The sequence below is a fragment of the Rana temporaria genome, chromosome 8 (genome assembly GCF_905171775.1).
Source record: "Rana temporaria chromosome 8, aRanTem1.1, whole genome shotgun sequence".
In the NCBI taxonomy this organism is placed as follows: Eukaryota; Metazoa; Chordata; class Amphibia; order Anura; family Ranidae; genus Rana; species Rana temporaria.
Window position 1 is genome coordinate 164,331,006 of NC_053496.1, and position 24,056 is coordinate 164,355,061.

General features: G+C 44.2%; 1 protein-coding gene across 1 annotated transcript in view; it reads right to left on the reverse strand.

Annotated features, from left to right (window-relative positions):
- The window catches only part of LOC120910464 (collagen alpha-2(I) chain-like), a 46,544-nt gene that overhangs the window by 12,809 nt on the left and 9,679 nt on the right, over positions 1 to 24,056 (reverse strand). Inside the window, exons 3-5 of the mRNA XM_040322221.1 lie at positions 21,957 to 22,055; positions 18,110 to 18,208; positions 2,425 to 2,523 (exon numbers count right to left, since the gene is read on the reverse strand). Of these exons, the coding sequence (XP_040178155.1) occupies positions 2,425 to 2,523; positions 18,110 to 18,208; positions 21,957 to 22,055 (297 nt within the window). The remainder of the gene's footprint in view (positions 1 to 2,424; positions 2,524 to 18,109; positions 18,209 to 21,956; positions 22,056 to 24,056) is intronic.

A 24,056-nucleotide genomic window follows, 5' to 3' on the forward strand; every position in this document is an offset into this window, starting at 1 on the left:
TTCTTTCTTTCTTTCTTTCTGGAACTAGAAAGATACATTGTATCCTTCTTCTCCATCCACAGAAAAAAAACAAAAAAACAAACACAGGGGCGGGATTCACAGTGACTGATCAATGTGGTAGCCAATCAGATGATACCACAGAGATCAGGTGATTCAGAATGGGGAGATCCGGGTCCAAATCATTGGTACAGGGCCTGGGGCTCTCAGTGAAATTTCCAGCACAAAGGGAGAGATTCATATATGAGGCCGCACATAAAAAAAGTCCAGTGCAGTGGGGCCACATACATAGGCGTGAAGGGGTTAAAGGTCAGAATTGCAGCAGTGGATTTTTTTTTTTTTTGTCAATTTGTAGCTTTTGCTTCTGTACATATTCTATGAACGTCCTGCCTGAGAATAATACCTTAATTAATAAATGGCCTTCTGTATAGTAAGAATCCATACTCCCAAAGATTGTTGTATTGAGTCACCAGTGCCTGTTAGGGATAAGCTTCGTATTCGAGTCGAACTCATGTTCGACTCGAACATCGTATATTCGATCGTTCGTTGAATTACGAAAGTTTTGGGCCGTTCGCGGCATCGCAGTGCATTGCTGGCTGATGATTGGCCAAGCATGCACTATGACCCGCATGCTTGGCCAATCACAGCTTGCAAAAAACGGAGAGCCATAATTGGCCAAAGCCAGGGTGGCTTTGACCAATTATGGCTCAGGGGGTTTAGTACATGCCCCACACTATAAAAGGCCGCCTGCAGGTCGGCCTTGTGTAGTGTGTTGCGGTGGTTAAAAGAGAGAAGACAGAGAGAGAGTGTCATTTTTAGTAGCTAGATAGAGCAGGCAGGCAGGCTAGTCAGTTAATGTTACAGTGTGTAGAGCAGGGATATGCAATTAGTGGACCTCCAGCTGTTGCCAAACTACAAGTCCCATGAGGCATAGCGAGACTCTGACAGCATCAAGCATGACACCCAGAGGCAGAGGCATGATGGGACTTGTAGTTTGGCAACAGGTCCGCTAATTGCATATCCCTGGTGTAGAGGATATATTTGCATCCCAGGTGTTGTATATACATTTATACACTGTATAGTTTAGCTAGATCTGCACTTCCTAATTTACTGGCAGGCAGGTGATTGTGCTAGCTGCAGTATTCTCACGTGGTGTACTGCCTGTGTCCTCTGCAGTGTGCACCTAAAGCTATGTGGTGTGTACTGACTGTGTCCTCTGCAGTGTGCACCTAAAGCTACGTGGTGTGTACTGCCTGTGTCCTCTGCAGTGTGCACCTAAAGCTACGTGGTGTGTACTGCCTGTGTCCTCTGCAGTGTGAACCTAAAGCTACGTGGTGTGTACTGCCTGTGTCCTCTGCAGTGTGCACCTAAAGATACGTGGTGTGTGTACTGCCTGTGTCCCCTGCAGTGTGCACCTAAAGCTACGTGGTGTGTACTGGCCGTGTCCTCTGCAGTGTGCACCTAAAGCTACGTGGTGTGTGTACTGTCTGTGTCTGTGCTATTTTTCTCAATGATTTTCATCCATATTGCAGGGACCAGACATTACTTTAAAGCCGCAAGCAGTTTTAAATTACCTTTTTCTTATAGTAATCTCATTTTGTGCAGGGACAGTTCTAAACATTTTCCACTTCACAAACATATTATAGATATCCAGCAGGTACGATATTTAAAGGAATTTTTCTTTTTCTTTTTTCACTTTAGGCATCATTAAAATCACTGCTCCAGAAAAAACGACCGTTTATAAAACTTTTTTTCCATTGATACATGTTCCCTGGGGCAAGACCCGGGTTGTCAAAGACGTTTTACGACAATAACTTGCATATTAGGCTTTAAAATTAGCACTTTTGAATTCATACGTTCGAGTCCCATAGACGTCAATGGGGTTCTAAATGTTCGCGCGAACCGTTCGAAGGTTCTGGTGCGAACCGAACTGGGGGGTGCTCGGCTCATCCCTAGTGCCTGTATGTACTTTCAATACAAGAAAGGAGACTGTGCACATTTCCAAGACCGAAGGTACTACTAGAGTTAAGCTTTAACTGCTTTACTAACAAAAGACTCAAAATGTACACACATGTGTGAGTCAGATCAGTCTGAAAGCAAACATATCCTGCTGTACTATTTTTGTTAGGTCAACAGTGTCAGGAGTAAACTCTGTTTTAGATGTTTTATTTTAAAACAAATATTTTATATACACAGTGAAAAAAAGTTCAGATATAAAACTTTGCTTTTAAAAATTGTAAACCAAAATTTAGAAAATGAAAACTAATTTGACCTAAAACCATTACAGTTTCCTATTACTGAATATCTTGTCGTGTTTCACCAATTGGTTTTCAGTCAATGAAAGCCACTACTGTACACCTTATAGCATGGAGTCAATTCTTGAATAGGCAGGAAATCTATTATGTTTTTCTACAGTTCAGCGATTACCTGAAGCTCCTCCACCTCCTGTTTCTCCCTTTGGTCCTGCTGGCCCCTGCTGTCCTTTTGGTCCAGTTTGTCCAGTTTGTCCCACTGGTCCAGGCAGCCCTAATTAAGGAATACATTTTAGGAGTTAAAAGCTGACCTCTCAGATATTTTTTCTTTTCATTTCCTTTTTATTGAGATTTTCAAAAAGAACAACAGATTAAGGAACATTACATTGCAATTCAAAGAACAATGTTCAAAGTAGAAAAAAGAGAAACTACGTAATAATGGTCTAAAATTTAACACCAGCATGTACAATTTTCTGCAAACTATCGGGCACCGCGCATCCTACTGCACAATGTGGAGCCACGGCACCCTTCATAGGTAAGGCACTGGCGTATATCCTAGACTTATTTAGTGTACCACCGTAGAAAGTAGGACATGCGCCATTGCAGTTCTAGGTAAATGAGAAACTACCATTACAGAAGATATGTCATAAAACGATTCATTCTTGCATCAAAGAGACAGAATGGTCCTCAATTCCATATAAAGGAGAGAAACAGTCGAATAATAACAATACAGAAAAAAAGACAAAATACTAATTAAACAACAAAAAAGAAAGAAAAGTGATACTATACCATGATTGCACAAGGAAGGTAAAATGCTAATATAATGCTTACTCATCATTCAGGAAATTTTGAGGTCCAATTTAACCATTGGGTCTTAAAAGATTGACTCAAATTAGACTGATCTGCAAAATATTTTTCATATAGGTATTGTGTAGAAACTTTCTGGATAACCTCCCTAGTATTGGGGGCTAAGGTAGATTTCCACTTAGAGGTTATGGTCAGGCGAGCAGCTATCAAGACATGAATGACTATGCTATGAAATTGAGGTGGGATATTATTAATATTGACATTAAGAAGGGCTAGCGGAGGAGAAGGTTTTAAAATAAACCCTGTAACGGATGAAATTAGTTTAAATACAGCAGACCAGAAACTACGTAAACTTTTGCAGTCCCATAGAATATGAGTAATATTGCCCTTGGCTCCACAAAGCCTCCAACACAGAGGGGTTTCTGATGGGAATATCAATGACATTCTGACTGGTGTTAAATAAGATCTGTGGAGGATTCTCATCATATTATCCCAGTGGTTGGTACAGTGGGAATAATTGTATATAGCTTGAATTGAAGATCGCCACTCAGAATGGGAGTGGGAAGTACTCCAGCCCCTTTCCCAGTTGATCATACTAGATACTTATCTTGTAACAGGGAGTAGAACCAGGAAAGGCCTTTAAGTTTAAGGCAAGAAGTGCGGAGATAATTCCACACATCTACAGGTAATGCATACTTTGTCCCGGATTGGGTCAATTGAAAATGTTTGATTTGAGTGAAGGAATACGTATGCACAATAGATTTACTGTTAAGAATCTCCTGGATAGTAGTTAAATTATCCTCCCGCCAGGAGATCATGTGCAGATCTGGAATCAGGTGCTCAAGAATTTGAATTTGAGTTACTGAGTGGCAGGTCTTAGTTTTGGGATCTAATTTTGATTGGATATTACTCCAGACTGAAAGAGTTGCCTCAACTGATGGCAACAAGGGGCCTACTAATGGCAAACTAGTCAATTTGGCCAATAGTAAGGAGGGAAGATCTCTGTTTTTTAGCGCAAGCCTCTCTATCCTCACCGACAACTTAGTTGAGTCTGGTTCAAACCAGGCCTTCATTTGATCCAATATAGCTGCTGTATAATAGTTACGGAGAACAGGGAAGCCCGGTCAACCAGCAAACCTATGCCTTTGTATAGTGGAGAATGTAACTTTAGGCATCTTACCCTGCCATTAGATATGTGCATTCCCGTTCGTACGAATTTTATTTTCGTACGATAATGTTCATTTTCGTACCCGCAGAATAATGTGTACATACGAAAAAATTAAAGCACCAAAATACGAAAACGATGGGATTACGAATGAGCCGCATAACGAACAACCGCAAATACGAACGATCGATCTGACGAAAATACGACAAAACGAAAACGGCAAAAGAACGAAAATTACATCTATAACAAAAGATTTGCATTCTGTATCCTGTTTGAATCCCCTCTCTGCTCGTATCCTCAGCCACATGTCCACATGACACCTACAACAAAAGATTTGCATTCTGTATTTTGTTTGAATCCCCTCTCTGTTCGTATCCTCAGCCGTATGTTCACACGACATCCACAACAAAAGATTTGCACTCTGTATCTTGTTTGAATCCCTTCTCTGTTCGCACCCTCAGTCGTATGCTCACACGACATCCACAACAAAAGACCCGCACTCTGCATTTTGTTTGAATCCTTTCCCTGTCCGCATCCCCAGTCGCATGCTCACACGACATCCACAACAAAAGATTTGCATTCTGTATCCTGTTTGAATCCCCTCTCTGCTCGTATCCTCAGCCTTTTGTTCACACGACATCCACAACAAAAGATTTGCACTCTGTATCTTGTTTGAATCCCTTCTCTGTTCGCACCCTCAGTCGTATGCTCACACGACATCCACAACAAAAGACCCGCACCCTGTATTTTGAATTCCTTTTTTCTGTTCGTATTTTGGATTCAACAGAATGCAAATCTTTTGCCACAGATGTCACACGAACACACGACCGAAAACACCAAAAGAAAAAGGACCCAAAACACAGAATGCAAATCCCTTGCCACAGATGTAATTTTCGTTTTTTTTGAATGGGCAGTGAGTGTAGTTAGTAAAGCAGCTTCTCTTTTGTGCTGAGTAGTACAGTAAAGCCAAATAAACTTTTCTGTGGATTTTCATCTGAAGGGAGATCAGTTGGCCAGTACAAAATGACGAAAATCCTTTTTCTGATCGTATCTTCAGTCGCATGCCCACATGACATCCACAACAAATTGTCATAGATGTCACACGAACACACAACCGAAAACACGAACAGAAAAAGGAATCCAAAACACAGAATGCAAATCATTGACGAAAATTCACGAAAATTATTGTCTAACAAGTAACGAACATGAATTAAACAGAATAACGAACCATCACGCATGTACGAAAATAAAACGGTAACGAAAATACGAAACGATCGGAATACGAAAAAATCTTGACGTACGAAAAACGAACGGGAACGAACAGGAAAACGGGCGTCTTACGAAAAACGAACGGAAACGAACCTACGGAACGATACGAAACAGAACAAAAAAAAACGAATTTTTTTTCTGTGTACATGTCTACCTGCCACACAAATTTCCTGAAGAGCTTATCAACACTGACAAAAAATGAGTCAGGTATATGAATAGGGATAGTACGATAATAATAAATGATTTTGGGTAACAGGAACATTTTTAAAGCAGCTATTTTCCCCAGCCAGGACAATTCAAAGGTAGAAATGTGTGCCAAATCGGCTTTAGTGGTATCTAAAAGAATGTTAAAGTTAGTATCAAAGGTGTTAGAGGAGGGGGAAACTATTTTAATGCCCAAATTAGATATTTTTTCATGTTAAGCAGGGGAGTAACTACTAATCATAGAACCCCAGAGCAAAATGTTTATGAGGCCCACCAGCAAAATGTTTGATGGGGCCCCCCAGTGACCTAATACACAGAATAAATTTTAGTGCACACAAACACAATTTAATCCATATCTATTTTTTTACAAAATGAAAAATGTACTGTCTAGTAAATAGATACCAAACATGACAAGCCTAAAATCTATGAAAGCCTCGGTAAAAAATTATAGAAGTCAAAATTATCAGTAGGTAACTACAGCTCATAAGTTTATTAACCATTAAAGGGGTTGTAAAGGAATTTTTTTTTCCATAATAAGCATCCTTTACCTGCAGACATTCCTCTTTTCACATCCTCATTGTTCGTTTTTGCTCAGAAGTTGCTCTATTTTTTCTCTGTTCTGTTCACTTCCTGCTTGTCTGATTTTACTGACCACCGTGACGTGCTCACGCCCTCCTGGGAACTACATCTGTGCGGCAGGATGCTCTCTACGTGTTAGAGACCTCAAGGAGGTGTGAATTACTGGGCGTGCCACAATTCATACTGGGAAATGTAGTTCTTACATGAACGAACGATGCAAACCAGGAAGTGAATGAGAGAACAGAAACTAGAATGCCGGAGGTGAAATAGATGAAGGAATTTAATAGGTATTTACTCGTTTTTTAACAGAATCATTACACTATTCTGTCTGTCTACCTTGCAGACATTAATTTTAGGCAAAAAATGTGTTTCCTTTACAACTCCTTTAATGAGGAACTTTGTGCATTCTATGCTCTGCAAGAACATAACAGTGGTCAGACAACTCTACAGCTGCCCAATCACGTGTAAACAAAAAGCTCAGAGCCTGCTGAGCAAAACTGAAACAGTTTAACCACTTCAGGATTTGGATGTACTGGACATGATCCAAAAAGGTTAAATTATGTTTTTTTTTTGTTTTGTTTAAAGAACTACAAACAGCTCTCAGTTTTTAAATGACAAGCCACTCTCTAGAAGCTATGTGACCAATAAACCTACACTACAAAGATGCAAAAATGGGACCAGATGAATAAAGGGTGAGGGCTGCTAGTACCGTCTAACCCGTAAATGAACACCAGTCAAAAAGGAGTTGACTTGGACTTTTCTGGGTACTGATAACACAACAAAAAATAAACATAAAAAATATTTATTGACATAAATAAATGTACAATATTAAAAACATTTGAGCAAACCCCAACCATAAGAAACAGCATAATGATAACAGAGATGTATCTGTTAAGGTGGAGAAGGCCAAGACCTCGACCGGTTTCGCGGTACTACCGCTTCTTCAGGATTATCTGTATGATATACAATACAGTTTACAAAATTAGCAACAATGCATACAAACAAAGTAAATATATAATTACAACATTTTAACATGAAAACAGTCAATTGTCAAAAACAAGTGTCTATCTGCTCACCATATAGGGTTCATGGACCAGGCTTCGGCTCAAATAGATACCCCTCTTGGCAAACGAGGGGGAAACATGTGACAAGCTCTAATAAGATAAATAACTTTATTAAACAGTGCTAATTGGTCTAATTAGGGCCACCACGTGCATATGGGCAAATGGGCATATGGGCAGGTGAAAAGGGGAGAAAAAAGGGAAGGGAAAAAAGGGGGGGAAGAAGAAAGGGGAGAGGGGGAAAGGAAGAGAGGAGAGGGAAGGGGAGGAGAAAAGAGGAGGAATGAACAGGAAGGATTGGGGTGTGGGAGCCGGGAGGGGTTAGGAGGAGGGAAAGGAAAGGGGAGAGGGAACCGCAGGGGGAGGGAAGAGGAGAGAAAGAGGGGGGAGGGAAGGTAGAGGGGGGGGAAAGGTGAAGGAGAGGGGAAAAAAAAGCAAAGAAGGGGAACAAGAGGAAAAAAGGAGAAGGGGAAAAAAGAGGACGAGAGGGGAAGGGGGAGGGAAAAGGGGGAGAGCGGAGAAAGAAGGGGGGAGGGAAGAGGAGGAAGGCAGCGGGAATGTGCAAGAGGAGAGAAGGAAAGAAAAAACAAAATGAAGAAGAAGGAGGGGGGAGGAGAAGGGAAGGGAGAAGAGAGAGTAAGATGCAGAACGAGAAAGAAGAAGTGGGAGTAGTGTGGAGAGGAAGAGATGAGAAGAGGAAGGAATGAAACAAAAAAGGGGGGAAAGGGAGGACCTGCACCACTATATAGACAGTCAAAAATGTGGGCATGGATCTTACCGAGATAAAAAGTAGTCAAAACTAACATTACTGGGGCAGAGAAGCAGGAGTGAGCAGTAGGGCAGAAGTGGTAGAACAGCGCGTTGGAAAAGGCTGTCACCACCAATTGCTGGTAAAAAAGAAACAAGAAGGGAAAGAAACGGGCACTGTTATAGAATCCTACAAGTGAGTCATTAGCATAAGCAAAATAGAACATACCTCTGTTAGACTCCTGCACAGAATAGCCCCAGGGAGAGGATCGGTCACAGCTCACAACAGGGCTCGAGAGAGAGCCGTTTAAATATGAGATCCCCGGCCGCGTCATGCGTCACGCCGCTGGGTATGCGGCACGTGACGCAGGCGGGGCCAGCCATCCACACTGCGCAACATAGGGACCTAGTGCACACGTGCACAGCGGCAAGACCCATTGGCCTGAGGCCAGGTCAGCCACTGCACGTCTGGAGCAATCATAGAAGCTCCAGACCCAGATGTGCGCTCTTCGCCAATGGGGTGAAGCAAAGAACCTCGACCAAGGTCACATCACAAGGAAGAGCAGATAAACAATAACAAAATCTGCTGACAGGTCTACATCAACATAATTAGAAGCTATGAAGAGGTAAAAAACACTCAAAATTGGATTGAGGATATAAAAGGGGGAATATACAGAGGGGGAAAAAAGAGACAGGAGGTCCCATACGGCACTGTGGAACAATATGAAAGTGAATGCATACCAGCCACAAAGGGATCTCAGCAGCAGGAGTGTGGCGAACATAAAGAGAACAAGGGAAAAAGAAGAAAAAAACCCATAAAATATATTAAAGAAAAGGTTTGTATGAATTCATCTCGTTCAAGCCAGGGGGTGTGGTGGCGTTGAGACGTTCTATCCACAGGGTTTCCCTCTGTAGGATAGCTCTATCCCAATCACCACCACATAGGCTTGGTGGGATAACCTCCAGTACCAGGAACCGAACTACAGATGAATCATAGCGATCGTAAAGACCGATGTGGTGTCCAATGGTAGTAAGTTTACCACAATCGGAGCAATATAAATGGTCGCCAATGCGCTGTCTGAACTCCCTGATAGTTTTGCCTATGTAAAAGGCTTGGCATTTGCATACTATGAGATAGATGACGCCCATGGTGCCACAATCGGCATAGGTAGAGGGACAGAAGCATTCACCATTTGGAAAGATAAAGCCTCACCCCTCTAGCACCCAGGGGCAACGGGGCACTTACCACACTGGAAGGTACCATTAGGTCCATGTTTAGGGACACTTTGAGATGAATAATGACTTTGAGTGAGACGGTCTCTTAATGAATGAGCTCTACGGAAAACAAGTTCCGGATTAGGCTTTAACATGTTTCTGAAGGGTGTTATGTTCAGTGAGTATGTGCCAGTGTTTAGTTAGAATACCTCGAAGTGTGTTATGATGAGCAGAGTAAGTGGTGATAAATCTGACTGACTCTTGGGTCGATTTAGGTTTAGATAAGCCATATAGCAATGAATGTCTAGAATGAAGACAAGCCTTATTATAGGCTTTCTTGAGGTTGGTACGTGAATAGCCTTTTAACAATAGTCGCTCGTGCAGAGCATTAGCCTGGATCTTAAATTCGCTCTGCAATGTGTAATTCCTACGGATGCACAAATATTGTGCAAATGGGATGCTACGGATCAATGGTTTAGGGTGAGCACTTGTTGCGTATAACAGGGTGTTAACTGCCGTTGGTTTACGGTAGAGGTTAGTGCTTAGAGTGCCATCCAATTGTTTGATGATGGCCAAGTCCAAAAAAGGGACCTGGGCATCATCGAACTGTACCGTGAATCTTAAGTTAAAGTTGTCATCATTGAGTAAATGAACAAATTCTAATAATAGTTCAGTGGTCTCAGTCCAGACCAAAAACAGATCGTCAATATATCTGTACAAGACTAGTATGTTTTCCAAAAATCCTGCATATTTGTCATCAGCATTTAAGCATCGTTCCCAACCACCCAAATAGAGATTAGCATAGGCAGGGGCACATGAGGTTCCCATCGCGACCCCTTGGGTCTGCAAAAAGAGTTGATTGTTAAAGGTGAAGTAATTCTTGGTTAAAATAAAATATAACAACTTAAGAATAAATTCATTTAGTGGCCATGATGTCCTCTCCTGCTTATGTAAGAAGGAAACGGCCATTCGGATGCCCTGCTCGTGGGGGATGCTCGAGTACAAGGCCTCGACATCAATAGCCCCGAGCAGGGCATCCGGATGGACCTGGATCCCCTCAAGGTGTCTCAACAGGTCAGTGGTATCCCTGATGTAGGAAGGCAAACAGTCATGTACCAGGTGTGACCAGAACTGTGTTGCTAGCAACAGAGGAACACCAAACACATATAAGTGAAAATATAATGATTTATTTAGGTAAGTGAATAATATAAATACAACCACCTCCAATATGACACAGTGCAACAAACCAACCAACAGACAGAGACCCACAAATAACAATAGACAGATATGTACAATAAATGGGAAATTCCAGAATCATAAACAATAGCCAGGCCAGGGTCATACACAGCAGATTGGCAGATGGACAAAGGGATATTCCAGAAACATAAACGTTAGCCAGGCCAAGGTCATACACAGGGAGATCAGCAGATGGGGTAAGGAACACAGGACAGGGAGAGGATGGATGGTCAGGACAGGGAGACAGGATCAGGAACTCAGGTAGCAGATTTCAGGAACAGGTTCAGATAATCAGGCAGTAGGTACAGATCAGGGCACGAGGACGATACCAGGGCCAGGTATGTGTGCACTTGCCGGGTATTTATAGGAATGCCTGTAATTGGCCTCAAGTCACACCTGAGCGCAAAAGGTGCTGTCTGCTCCACACTGCCAGGATCCATCTGCTGGTGGATGCCGGTACTGCGGCCCAAGGATGACATAACACCAGTAGGGAGAAGTTCCCCTGACAGTTCAAAACTGCCAGGAGACACCTGCTGGTGAACCTCAGTACTGCATGCCAAATGATAGATATTACCAGCGGATGGAACCTTTCCTGACACAAACTAACTACAAGTTGCATTAAAAATGCATCGACAAACTTGCTAGCATTATCTTTAAGATATCCCATTCCTGATACGTCTGGTTGACCAGGGGGGTTTGTGAGGTTCTTGTGGGTCTTGGGTAAAGAATAAAAAGAAGGGGTACGAGGAAATTTGGGGATTAAGAACTCAAGTGTGTCCTTGTCAATGAGGCCCAAGAATAGGGCCTCAGTACAAAGGACCTGGAGTTCAGAAAAAAAGGTTGAAACTGAAGAATGTGAAATAGGGGTATGCCAATCAGAATTATTTAGAATAGAGAAACACATGTTTTGATAAAAATCATGTGTCAAAAGGACGATATTACCGCCCTTATCTGATTCTTTAATAACCATATCTGTACATTTGCGTAAGGACTTAGGGCTTTAGTTTGATTGGTAGTCAGATTGGGGGAAATGTTCTGCCACTCCTGTCGCTTAAGATCTCGAATAGTGGCCTGAACAAACTCCCAAATGGCGGGGCATGTCATTAAATCAGGGAACATCCGCGAACAGAGTCGAAAAGGTTTGGATAGCCGATTCGAAAAAGTAGAAGTGTTGGGGGAACAGGCTGTGAGGACCCAGGCTCCTCAACACCTCAGATTTATAATATTAAGGTGGGTGTTGGGTTGAGAATAAGCTGGGGTGGGGGGATTGGTAGTGGCTGGGTGGTCTTGAGGACAAAGGTGTCTATACTATAGACACCCAGCAGGTACAATATTTAAAGGAATTTTTCGTTTTTTTTTTTTATTATTATTTAGGCATCATTAAAATCACTGATCCTGAATCTTTAGGTGCAAACTACAGAGCACACGGCCAGTACACACCAAGTAGCTTTAGGTGCAAACTACAGAGCACACGGCCAGTACACACCAAGTAGCTTTAGGTGCAAACTACAGAGCATACGGCCAGTACACACCAAGTAGCTTTAGGTGCAAACTGCAAAGGACACAGGCAATAAACCACGTAAGAATACTGCAGCTAGCACAATTACCTGCTCGCCAGTAAATTAGGAAGAACTGATCTAGCTAAACTATACAGTGTATAAATATATGTACAAAACCTGGAATGTATATATATCCTCTACACACTGTAACTTTAACTGCCTGCCTGCCTGCTCTATCTACTTGCAAAAAATGACACTCTCTCTGTCCTCTCTTAACCACCGCAACACACTACACAAGGCCCACCTGCAGGCGGCCTTTTATAGTGTGGGGCGTGTACTAAACCCTCTGAGCCATAATTGGCCAAAGCCACCCTGGCTTTGGCCAATTATGGCTCTCCGTTTTTTGCAAGCTGTGATTTGCCAAGCATGCGGGTCATAGTGCATGCTTGGCCAATCATCAGCCAGTGATGCCGCAGTGAATTATGGTCTGTGAAACGTAACTCGAATTTGGCGTGAACGACCCGTTTTGTTCGTATTTCGGCGAACGATTGAACATACGATGTTCGAGTCGAACATGAGTTTGACTCGAATACGAAGCTCATCCCTAGTGGCGATTGGGATAGAGCTATTCTACAGAGGGAAACCCTGTGGATAGAACGTCTCAACACCACCACACCCCCTGGCTTGAATGAGATGAATTCATACAAATCTTTTCTTTAATATTTTTTATGTTTTTTTTTTCTTCTTTTTCCCTTGTTCTCTTTATGTTCGTCACACTCCTGCTGCTGAGATCCCCTTGTGGCTGGTATGCATTCACCCTCATATTGTTCCACAGTGCCGTATGGGACCTCCTGTCTCTTTATTCCCCCTCTGTATATTCCCCCTTTTATATCCTCAATCCATTCATGGCGATTGCTTAGGGGTTATTTCTCTAATGACATTATTACTTACAATTATGAGTGTTTTTTTACCTCTTTATAACTTCTAATTATGTTGATGTATAACTGTCAGTAGCTTTTGTTATTGTTTATCTGCTCTTCCTTGTCGGCGAACAAGCGCACATCCGGGTCTGGAGCTTCTATGATTGCTCCAGATGTGCAGTGGCCTCATGCCAATGGGTCCTGCCGCTGCGCACGTGCGCACTAGGTCCCTATGTTGCGCAATGTGGATGGCTGGCCCCCGCCTGCGTCATGTGCCACTTACCCAGCGGCGTGACTCATGACGCAGCTGGGGATCTCATTTCTAAACGGCTCTCTCTCGAGCAGTGACTGATCCTCTCCCTGGGGCTATTCTGTGCAGGAGTCTAACGGAGGTATGTTCTATTTTGCGTATGCTAATGGATCACTTGTTGTAGAATTCTATAACAGTGCCCGTTTCTTTCCCTCCTTGTTTCTTTTTTACCAGCAATTGGAAGTGTGTGCGCCAGGGGTCAAGTCCTGGGGAAAAAAGTGTGGGAACTCCCACCCAAGATCCACTCCCCCACCAAAAAAAAAATGTATACGCTCATATGCATAATTACTAAACTTTAAGCAATTTCCTTCTAAATCCAGTGATAACTCACGGCAGACCTCTGCAATGTCTCGTGGGAACAATGACAAAAGCTCCCAGGAGACATTGCAGCATTGAGGAAGTGACGGAATACTCGCACACTACCCGATGAATCCATATACAGGAAGCGGCCAGTAACATAAACTAAGGTTCACCTGCCCCTGACAGTGACTCGAGCTGGGCATTGCCGCTTAGTGAAGGATTGGCTCGGGCGGCTCGGCTGCTCTAGTCCTGCAAAGGGAACGGAGTTCCTGCTGTGAAAAAAGTGAAGGAACTCCGTTCCCACACGTTCCTGCAGGACTTAAGCCCTGGTGTGCGCCCTTTGTGGTGCTTGTGGTGACAGCCTTTTCCAACGCGCTGTTCTACCACTCCTGCCCTACTGCTCACTCCTGCTTCTCTGCCCCAGTAACGTTAGTTTTGACTACTTTTTATCTCCGTAAGATCCATGCCCACGTTTTTGACTGTCTATATAGTGGTGCGGGTCCCCTCTCCCCCCCCTTTTTTTGTTTCATTCCTTCCTCTTCTCATCTCTTCCTCTCCACACTACTCCCATTTCCTCTTTCTCATTCTGCATCTTACTCTCTCTTCTCCCTTCCCTTCCCCTCCCCCTTCTTCTTCCTTTTGTTTTTTCTTTCCTTCTCTCCTCTTGCACATTCCCACTGCCTTCCTCCCCTTCCCTCCCCCCCTTCTTTCTCCACTCTCCCCTCCCCCCCCTCTCGCCCTCTTTTTTTCCCTTCTCCTTTTTTCCTCTTGTTCCCCTCCTTTGCTTTTTTTACCTCTCCTTCCCCTTTCCCCCCACCCCCCTCTATTTTCCCTCCCCCATCCTCTTTCTCTCCTCTTTCCTCCCCATGTGGTTCCCTCCCCCCTTTCCTTTCCCTCCTCCTTCCCCACCACCCCCAATCCTTCCCGTTCATTCCTCCTCTTTTCTCCTCCCCCTCCTCCCTCCCTTTTTCACCCCCTTATTTGGTGAGCAGCTAGACATTTGTTCTTGACAATTGACTGTTTTCATGTTGTTAAAATGTTGTAATTATATATTTAATTTGTTTGTATACATTGTTGCTAGTTTTTTAAACTGTATTGTATATCATACAGATCCTCCTGAAGAATCTGTAGTACTGTGAAACCGGTCGAGGTCTTGGCCTTCTCCACCTTAACAGATACATGACGGTTCTCTGTTATCATTACGCTGTTTCTTATGGTTGGGGTTTGCTCAAATGTTTTTAATATTGTACAGTTTTTTATGTCAATAAATATTTTTTATGTTTAATTTTTGTTGTGTTATCAGTGCCCAGAAAAGTCCTAGTCAACTCCTTTTTGACTGGTGTTCATTTACGGGTTAGACGGTACTAGCAGCCCTCGCGTAAATCTATGGAAGCGCCACCTAGCGGCCAACGTAAATATGCAGCCTAAGATACGACAGTGTAAAAAACTTACGCCGGTCGGATCTTAGGGAAATCTATGCGTGCGTAACTGATTCTATGAATCAGGCGCATAGATACGACCGGCCGGACTCAGAGATACGACGGCGTATCTGGAGATACGCCGTCGTATCTTCTCTCTGAATCTACCCCTGAATGTGTATGTTATTTGTTGTTTGTAGCTGTGGCACACCCAGAAGCAACAGTGCGCATTTTGCTTCTTTTGTTTTCCATCCTACCTAAGGCCTTGTACAGACGAGGGGATCTCCGCTGGAAACGGTCCGCCGGACCGTTTCCAGCGGAGATTCCTCCTCCGGATTTTGATCCGATGGCTTATACACACCATCGGATCAAAATTCGCGCGGAATACATCCGCGGTGACGTGTCGCGCCGTCGCCACGCCGATGACGCGGCAACGTGCGCGAGGCTGGAAGGTAAGTACTTCCACGCATGCGTCGAATCATTACGACGCATGCGAGGGAGGGGAGCGGACGGACTGATCCGGCGAGTCTGTACAGACGACCGGATCAGTCCGATGACACGATTCAAGCAGATAGATTTCTTAGCATGCTAAGAAATTTCTATCCGCTTGAAATCGATTGGCCGGACGAATCTCTGTGGATAAATATCCGCTAGGCCGTACAGATGACCGGATTTGTCTGCTGGAACTGATCCGCGGATAAATCCCAGCGGATAGATCCGGTCGTGTGTACGAGGCCTTAAACACACCGACACTAACTGACATTGATGTTAATTTAAAAAAAAATATACAGACCCTGACCTTGACCCAAACAATAAACCTGGCACTGACCTAGATTAAACCTTGATCTAGTTTTATTTTTATTTTTTATTATTTGTTTATTTTAACCACTTGCTTACTGGGCACTGGGTTTACCCCTTCCTGCCCAGACTAATTTTTAGCTTTCAGCGCTGTCACTCTTTGAATGACAATTGCACGGTCATGCAACACTGTACCCAAACAAAATTTTTATAATTTTTTTTTTACACAAATTGAGCTTTTTTCTGTGTGGAATTTAATCACTGCTGGGTTTTTTATTTTTTGCTAAAAAAAAATACCAAAATTAAAAAAAAAATAAAAACAATTTTATTGTTTGTTATAAAAAATTTCAAACAGGTAATTTTTCTCCTTCATTGATGGGCACTGATAGGCTGCACCGATGGGCACTGATAAGGTGGCACTGATGGGCACTGATGGGTGGCACTAAGAGGTGGCACTGATGGGTGGCACTGAAAGGCACTGATAGGTGGCACTGATGGGTACTGATGGGTGGCACTAATGGACACTGGTAGGTGACACTGATGGGCAGCACTGATAGGTGACACCAATGGGCATTGATAGGTGACACTGGTGGCCACCTATAGGCAGCACTGATATGCACTGGTAGGTGGAACTGATGAGCACTGCTTAGCGGCAGTGGGTGTCCATGTGTGGGACTGCTGTCCCTCTGACTGAAGCCGGTAATCAGCTTTTTTTTCTTCTTGCGCTATCAGCGAATTACGATCTTCTGTTTACATCACGTGATCAGCTGTCATTGGCTGACAGCTGATCACGTAGTAAAGTCTCATTGACTCGCTGATCACAGAGTGCACCACGCCTGCCCCGCAGGGGGTGTGCAGACAGCTAATGCACAGGAGGACGTACATGGACACCCTCCCAGGAATTTAGACGGCACATGTAGGTAAATTCTTTTTACAATTTTTTTTTTTTTCTTTCTTTTTTTCAGCAAGGAACTAGAAAGATACATTGTATCCTTCTTCTCCATCCACAGAAAAAACAAACAAACAAACACAGGGACGGGATTCACAGTGACTGATCAATGTGGTAACCAATTGGAGGCTACCACAGCGATCAGATGACCCAGAATTGGTAGATCTGGGTCCCGATCATTGATACAGGGCCTGGGGCTCTCAGTGAGGCCTCGTACATACGACCGGATCTGTCTGTTGGGATTTATCCGCGGATCAGTTCCAGCAGACAAATCCGGTCGTGTGTACGGCCTAGCGGACATTTTTCGGCAGAGATTTCTCCAGCCGACGGTTTTCAAGCGGATAAAAATTTCTTAGCATGCTAAGAAAACTATCCGCTGGAAACCTGTCCGTTGGACTGATCCGGTCGTCTGTACAGACTCACCGGATAAGTCCAAGCGATCCCCATCCCTCGCATGCGTCAAAGTGATTCGACGCATGCGTGGAAGTATTTACCTTCCAGGGTCGCGCACGTCGTCGCGGCGACGGCGTGGCCACGTCACCGCGTATGTTTTCGGCAGGGATTTTCTCTCGTGTGTACAGGGCCTGAGGTTCCCAGCACAAAGGGAGAGATGCATATATGAGGCCCCACATAAAAATGCCCAGTGCAGTGAGGCCACATATGTGTGTTACATTGGCGTGAAGGGGTTAAAGGTCAGAATTGCAGCAGTTGATTCTTTTTTTTTTTTGTCTATTTGTAGCTTTTGCTTCTGTTCATATTCTATGAACGTCCTGCCTGAGAATAATAGCTCCAAATGGCATTCTATGTAGTAAGAATCCATACTCCCAAAGATTGTTGCATTAAGTCACCAGTGCCTGTATGTACTTTCAATACAAGAAAGGAGACTGTGCAAATGTCCAAGACTGAAGGTACTACTAGAGTTCAGCTTTAACTGCTTTATTAACAAAAGACTCAAAATGTACACACATATGTGAGTCAGATCAGCTGGGCTCCTTCCCACCAGGCAGCTCTCTATAGAGTTTCAGTCAGACAAAGAGTCTGAAAGCAAACATCTCCTGCTGTACTTTTTTTTAAAGACCCATAGTCAACAGTGTCGGGAGTAAACTCTGTTTTAGATGTTTTATTTTAAAACAAATATTTTATATACATAGTGAAAAAAAGTTCAGATATAAAACTTTGCTTTTAAAAATTGTAAACCAAAATTTAGAAAATGAAAACTAATTTGACCTAAAACCATTACAGTTTCCTATTACTGAATATCTTGTCACTTTTCACCAATTGGTTTTCAACCAATGAAGACCACTACTGTACGCCTTATAGCTTGAAGTAAATTCTTGAATAGGCAGGAAATCTATTATGTTTTTCTTACAGTTCAGCGATTACCTGAAGCTCCTATGTCTCCTGTTTCTCCCTTTGGTCCTGCTGGCCCCTGCTCTCCTCCTGGTCCAGTTTGTCCAGTTTGTCCCACTGGTCCAGGCAGACCTAATTAAGAAATACATTTAGTTAAAAGCTGACCCCCTCATCAGATATTTTTTCATGTTAAGCAGGGGAGTAACTACTAATCATAGAACCCCAGAGCAAAATGTTTATGAGGCCCATCAGCAAAAATTTGATGGGGCCCCTCAGTGACCTAATACACAAAATACATTTTAGTGCACACAAACACAATTTAATCCATATCTATTTTTTACAAAATGAAAGAGGTACTGTCTGGTAAATAGATACCAAACATGTCAAGCCTAAACATTACGAAAGACTCTGAAAGGGTAAAAAATTATAGAAAAATTATCAGCAGGTAACTACAGCTCATAAGTTTATTAACCATTAATGAGGAACCTTGTGCATTCTATGCTCTGCAAGAACATAACCGTGGTCAGACAACTCTACAGCTGCCCAAATCACTTGTAAACAAAAAGCTCAGAGCCTGCTGAGCAAAACTTAAACAGTTTAACCACTTCAGGATTTGGATGTACTGGACATGATCCAAAAAGGTTAAATTATGTTTTTTTTTTAAGAACTACATACAGCCAGGGGCATCATTAGGGGTGGGCTGGGGAGGCTGGAGCCCCGAATGGGTAGCCGAAAAGCCCAGAGTCTCGGGCATGCAGAAGTTAATTACGAGCCCCGAGCGAGTGCCGTGTAGCCGAGAGACACAGCAGGTCTCGCCTTCTGGAACCTGCAGCGCCTATGATGGACATGTGACGTCCATCATAATCGCTGCAAGCTCAGAAGGCGGGAATTACAATTCTGCCCGGCGCACCATGATGTCACATCCATCCGCATTCGGCTCTCCTCTCTACCACGGCTGAGGTAGGTTAGTGTATGTAGGTCAGTGATTGTGTATGCAGGTCAGGTCAGTGTATGCAGGTCAGGTCAGTGTATGCAGGACAGGTCAGTGTATGCAGGGCAGGTCAGTGTATGCAGGTCAGGTCAGTGTATGCAGGTCAGGTCAGTGTATGTAGGACAGGTGAATGTATGCAGGTCAGGTCAGTATATGTAGGACAGGTCAGTGTATGCAGGTCAGGTCAGTGTATGCAGGACAGGTCAGTGTATGTAGGTCAGGTCAGTGTATGCAGGATGGGTTAGTGTATGCAGGATGGGTCAGTGTATGCAGGATGGGTCAGTGTATGTAGGTCAGTGTATGTAGGTCGAGTCAGTGTATGCAGGATGGGTCAGTGTATGCAGGTCAGGTCAGTGTATGTAGGATAGGTCAGTGTATGCAGGACAGTGTATGTAGGACAGGTCAGGTCAGTGTATGCAGGTCAGGTCAGTGTATGCAGGTCAGGTCAGTGTAGTCAGGTCAGTGTATGCAGGTCGGGTCAGTGTAGTCGGGTCAGTGTATGTAGGTCAGGTCAGTGTATGCAGAACAGTGTATGCAGGTCAGGTCAGTGTATGTAGGACAGGTCAGTGTATGTAGGACAGGTCAGGTCAGTGTATGTAGGACAGGTCAGGTCAGTGTATGCAGGACAGGTCAGTGGTGTATGTAGGACAGGTCAGTGTATGTAGGACAGGTCAGGTCAGTGTATGTAGGTCAGGTCAGTGTATGCAGAACAGTGTATGCAGGTCAGGTCAGTGTATGTAGGACAGGTCAGTGTATGTAGGACAGGTCAGGTCAGTGTATGTAGGACAGGTCAGTGTATGCAGGTCAGGTCAGTGTACGCAGGTCAGTGTATGCAGGTCAGGCTAGTGTAGTCAGGTCAGTGTATGCAGGACAGGTCAGTGCATTTAGGTTATGTCAGTGTGTGTGTATACACACACACACACACGTAGGTCAGGGTATGTGTGTCAGGTAGGTCACCCTGCGGCACTCTGACTGCGCCCAAACACTCCCCCCCCCCCCCGGGTGCTAGCTTGGCTTCGGGCTGAAGCCCCTGGTCTTTTTGGCACCTAGCAACGCCCCTGCATACAGCTCTCAGTTTTTAACTGAGCAGACACTCTAGACACTCTAGACTGCATTAGTCATACAGGGTAAATTTCAGTGCTGGCCAGAATCTCTGAACAATAAACCTACACTACAAAGAGAGGTAGTCAAATTCTTCTTACTGCACGACCTGCAAAGGGGATCTGTGACCCATTCATGCTGGGTTTTGTGTTTTTTGCCAAAAAAATACCAAAATTTGTAAAAAAAATAAAAACAATTTTATTGTTTGTTATAAAAAAATTCCTTCTTTTCTCCTTCATTGATGGGCACTGATAGGCTCTGATAAGATGGCACTGGTGGACACTGATAGGTGCCACTAAGAGGTGGCACTGATGGGCGGCACTGATAGGTGGCACTGAAGGGTACTGATGGGTGGCACTGATGGACACTGGTAGGTGACACTGATAGGCAGCACTGATAGCTGACACTGAGGGGCACTGATTGGCAGCATTGATGGGCACTGATAGGTGGCACTGGTGGGCATTGATAGGTGACACTGGTGGCCACTTATAGGCAGAACTGATATGCACTGGTAGGTGGAACTGGTGGGCACTGCTTAGCGGCAGTGGGTATCCATGTGCGGGACTGCTGTCCCTCTGACAGAAGTTGGTAATCAGCTTACCACGTGGTAAAGTCTCATTGACTCGCTGATCACAGAGTGCGCCACGCCCGCCCCACAGGCGGGGTGCAAACAGCTAATGCATAGGAGGATGTACATGGATGCCGTCCCAGGAATTTAGGCTCTATAGCAGTCTTTCAGCTATTTCACGGGCATGTGGAGGTAAAAAAAAAAAATTCTTTCTTTCTTTCAAAAAGAAACTAGAAAGATACATTGTATCCTTCTTCTCCATCCACAGAAAAACACAAACACAGGGGCGGGATTCACAGTGACTGATCAATGTGGTAACCAATCGGAGGCTACCACAGCGATCAGGTGACCCAGAATTGGGAGATCTGGGTCCCGATCATTGGTACAGGGCCTGGGGCTCTCAGTGAGATTCCCAGCACAAAGGGAGTAACGCATATATGAGACCCCACATAAAAAATCCCAGTGCAGTAGGGCCACATATGTGTGTTACATTGGCGTGAAGGTCAGAATTGCAGCAGTGGATTTTTTTTTTGTTTTGTTTTTTGTTTGTTGTCTATTTGTAGCTTTGCTTCTGTTCATATTCTATGAACTTCCTGCCTGAGAATAATAACTTAATTAATAAATGGCCTTCTGTATAGTAAGAATCCATACTCCCAAAGATTGTTGCATTAAGTCACCAGTGCCTGTATGTACTTTCAATACAAGAAAGGAGACTGTGCAAATGTCCAAGACTGAAGGTACTACTAGAGTTCAGCTTTAACTGCTTTATTAACAAAAAAAATAAATGTACACACATATGTGAGTCAGATCAGCTGGGCTCCTTCCCACCAGGCAGCTCTCTATAGAGTTTCAGTCAGACAAAGAGTCTGAAAGCAAACATCTTCTGCTGTACTTTTTTTTAAAGACCCAAAGTGCTTTAGGTCAACAGTGTCAGGAGTAAACTCTGTTTTAGATGTTTTATTCTAAAAAAAAATATTTTATATACATAGTGAAAATAAGTTCAGATATAAAACTTTGCTTTTAAAAATTGTAAACCAATATTTGGAAAATAAAACTAATTTGACCTAAAACCATTATAGGTTCCTATTACTGAATATCTTGTCACTTTTCACCAATTGGTTTTCAACCAATGAAGACCACTACTGTACACCTTATAGCATGAAGTCAATTCTTGAATAGGCAGGAAATCTATTATGTTTTTTTTACAGTTCAGCGATTACCTGAAGCTCCTCTGTCTCCTGTTTCTCCCTTTGGTCCTGTTGGCCCCTGCTCTCCCGTTGGTCCAGTTTGTCCAGTTTGTCCCACTGGTCCAGTCAGACCTAATTATGGAATACATTTTAAGAGTTAAAAGCTGACCTCTCATCAGATATATTTTTTCATGTTAAGCGGGGGAGTAAACACTAATCATAGAACCCCAGAGCAAAATGTTTATGAGGCCCATCAGCAAAATTTTGATGGGGCCCCCCAGTGACCTAATACACAAAATACAATTCTCTTTTCGTCCATGGACGGACACAGTCTTCACAAGTCTTGACATATGGGTTATGTTCCTGTTCGTAGGAGAGGACTAGGCAGAACATGTTAGATTTTTAAATACGTGTTACTTTAACATAGTTGAACAGCCCTGCCCAGGGGGCGGTCCCTCTGGACATAACCCCTTCTCCCTGCAGCATGCAGCCTCAGTTTTTTTCTGCCTAGCAGAGGAGAAGTACATAGCTCCATTTGGGCACAGCGCCCTGAAGAAATTTTTAATTTTAATGTATTATATTTTATTTTTATTTTATTTGATATTCTTCTATCAACTGTCGACTGGGTGACAGGCTGAATATATAGATCCTTGTAGTCTCCTCAGTCTGGCCAGCGAGTGTGAGCACACTTTAGCTAAGGTCTGTGTCTACTACGACATACCCCATGACTCCTGGGGTGGCCGGTGGGCTTGTTGCTCCAGGGTCCACACATGACTGGGCTGTTGTGTTGTCTCACTCACAGTGGACCGGGCCAACAGCTACTACAATGCTGTTTTATGCCTGTCAGGAATGCACCAGCGGGTCATTGCATGAATGGGTAAGTACAGTCCTTCCTGCCTCGGCGGGTCGGAACGGCTAGGCATTCCTGGGGTTAGGGGGTTCTCTTATCCTCACTTTCCCTGCTCTCTGTCACATTTCCCTCTGCTGCGCTACCGGGGTGGACCTGTGGGGTGGCTTCATTTCCCACTGGGGGACTGTGGGGTGTCTGGGCCTGTTTTTATCTGTGGGGGTGTGCTTTGCCTCAGGGAAGCCCCATCTGGCCTTCTCATCCACATCGCAGCGCTTTGCGTTTTGCGACCACAGCGTTTTGGCGGCGGCATTTTTTTTTGCAGTCTGTTGTTTACAATTGAATTTCCCATTGGCGGCCATTTTGTCGTAATCGCGCTATGGCGCAGCTTGTTATTGCGGTTGGCCATTTTATTGTGTTGTCGCGCCCTGTTATCTCTGACACGTCTGGCGGACATTTTTTGTGGGGTTTTGGCCTCTAGTGCTGGCTTCTGAACGACGCGCAGCACAATTCTCCTCACAATTCTCCTCACAGATCCGTTCCTCACAGTTTTTCCTTACAGCTTTTGCCTCACAGCACACACTGTGTAAAGAGGGCGGGCAGCAGCGCTGAGCAGTTTCTTGCTGGGTTGGTGAGTCCCCTGGGTAACCTCCCCGGTCAGCGCAGCAAGGAGGGTGGACTTTCAGGTCTTGAATAGGTCCCTGAGAGCTGTTTATGTTATTGAGTCAGTATCTGGTCCTTCTTCCCCAAACAAGCTGGTGCTCTTGCACCTGCGGATCCCATGGACACTTTGTCAGCAGTCCTGGAAACATTTGTTGCCAGGGTGAAAGCGGAATGCGGGCGAACGGGGGGTACAAAGCGCCCCCTCCCTCCGCCATCTGCTGGGGATTGCTCTGACTCAGACCCGGGTCCGGCTGCGGCGAAGGACACCGGTTCTGGGTTGTCAGAGGATGTGGACCAGGACCATCATTGTGAGGAAGACCCCTCACCTGGGTCATTGCAGGACAGGGCACTTGTTAGTGCACTTATCAGTGCTGTGAGGGACTCCCTTAAAGCGGGAGTTCACCCGAAAAAAAAATGTTAACATTAGATTCATGCTCATTTTGTCAAGGGGAATCGGGTCGTTTTTTTAAAAACGAAGCAGTACTTACCGTTTTAGAGAGCGATCTTCTCCGCCGCTTCCGGGTATGGTCTTCGGGACTGGGCGTTCCTATTTGATTGACAGGCTTCAGACGGTCGCATACATCGCGTTACGAGTAGCCGAAAGAAGCCGAACGTCGGTGCGG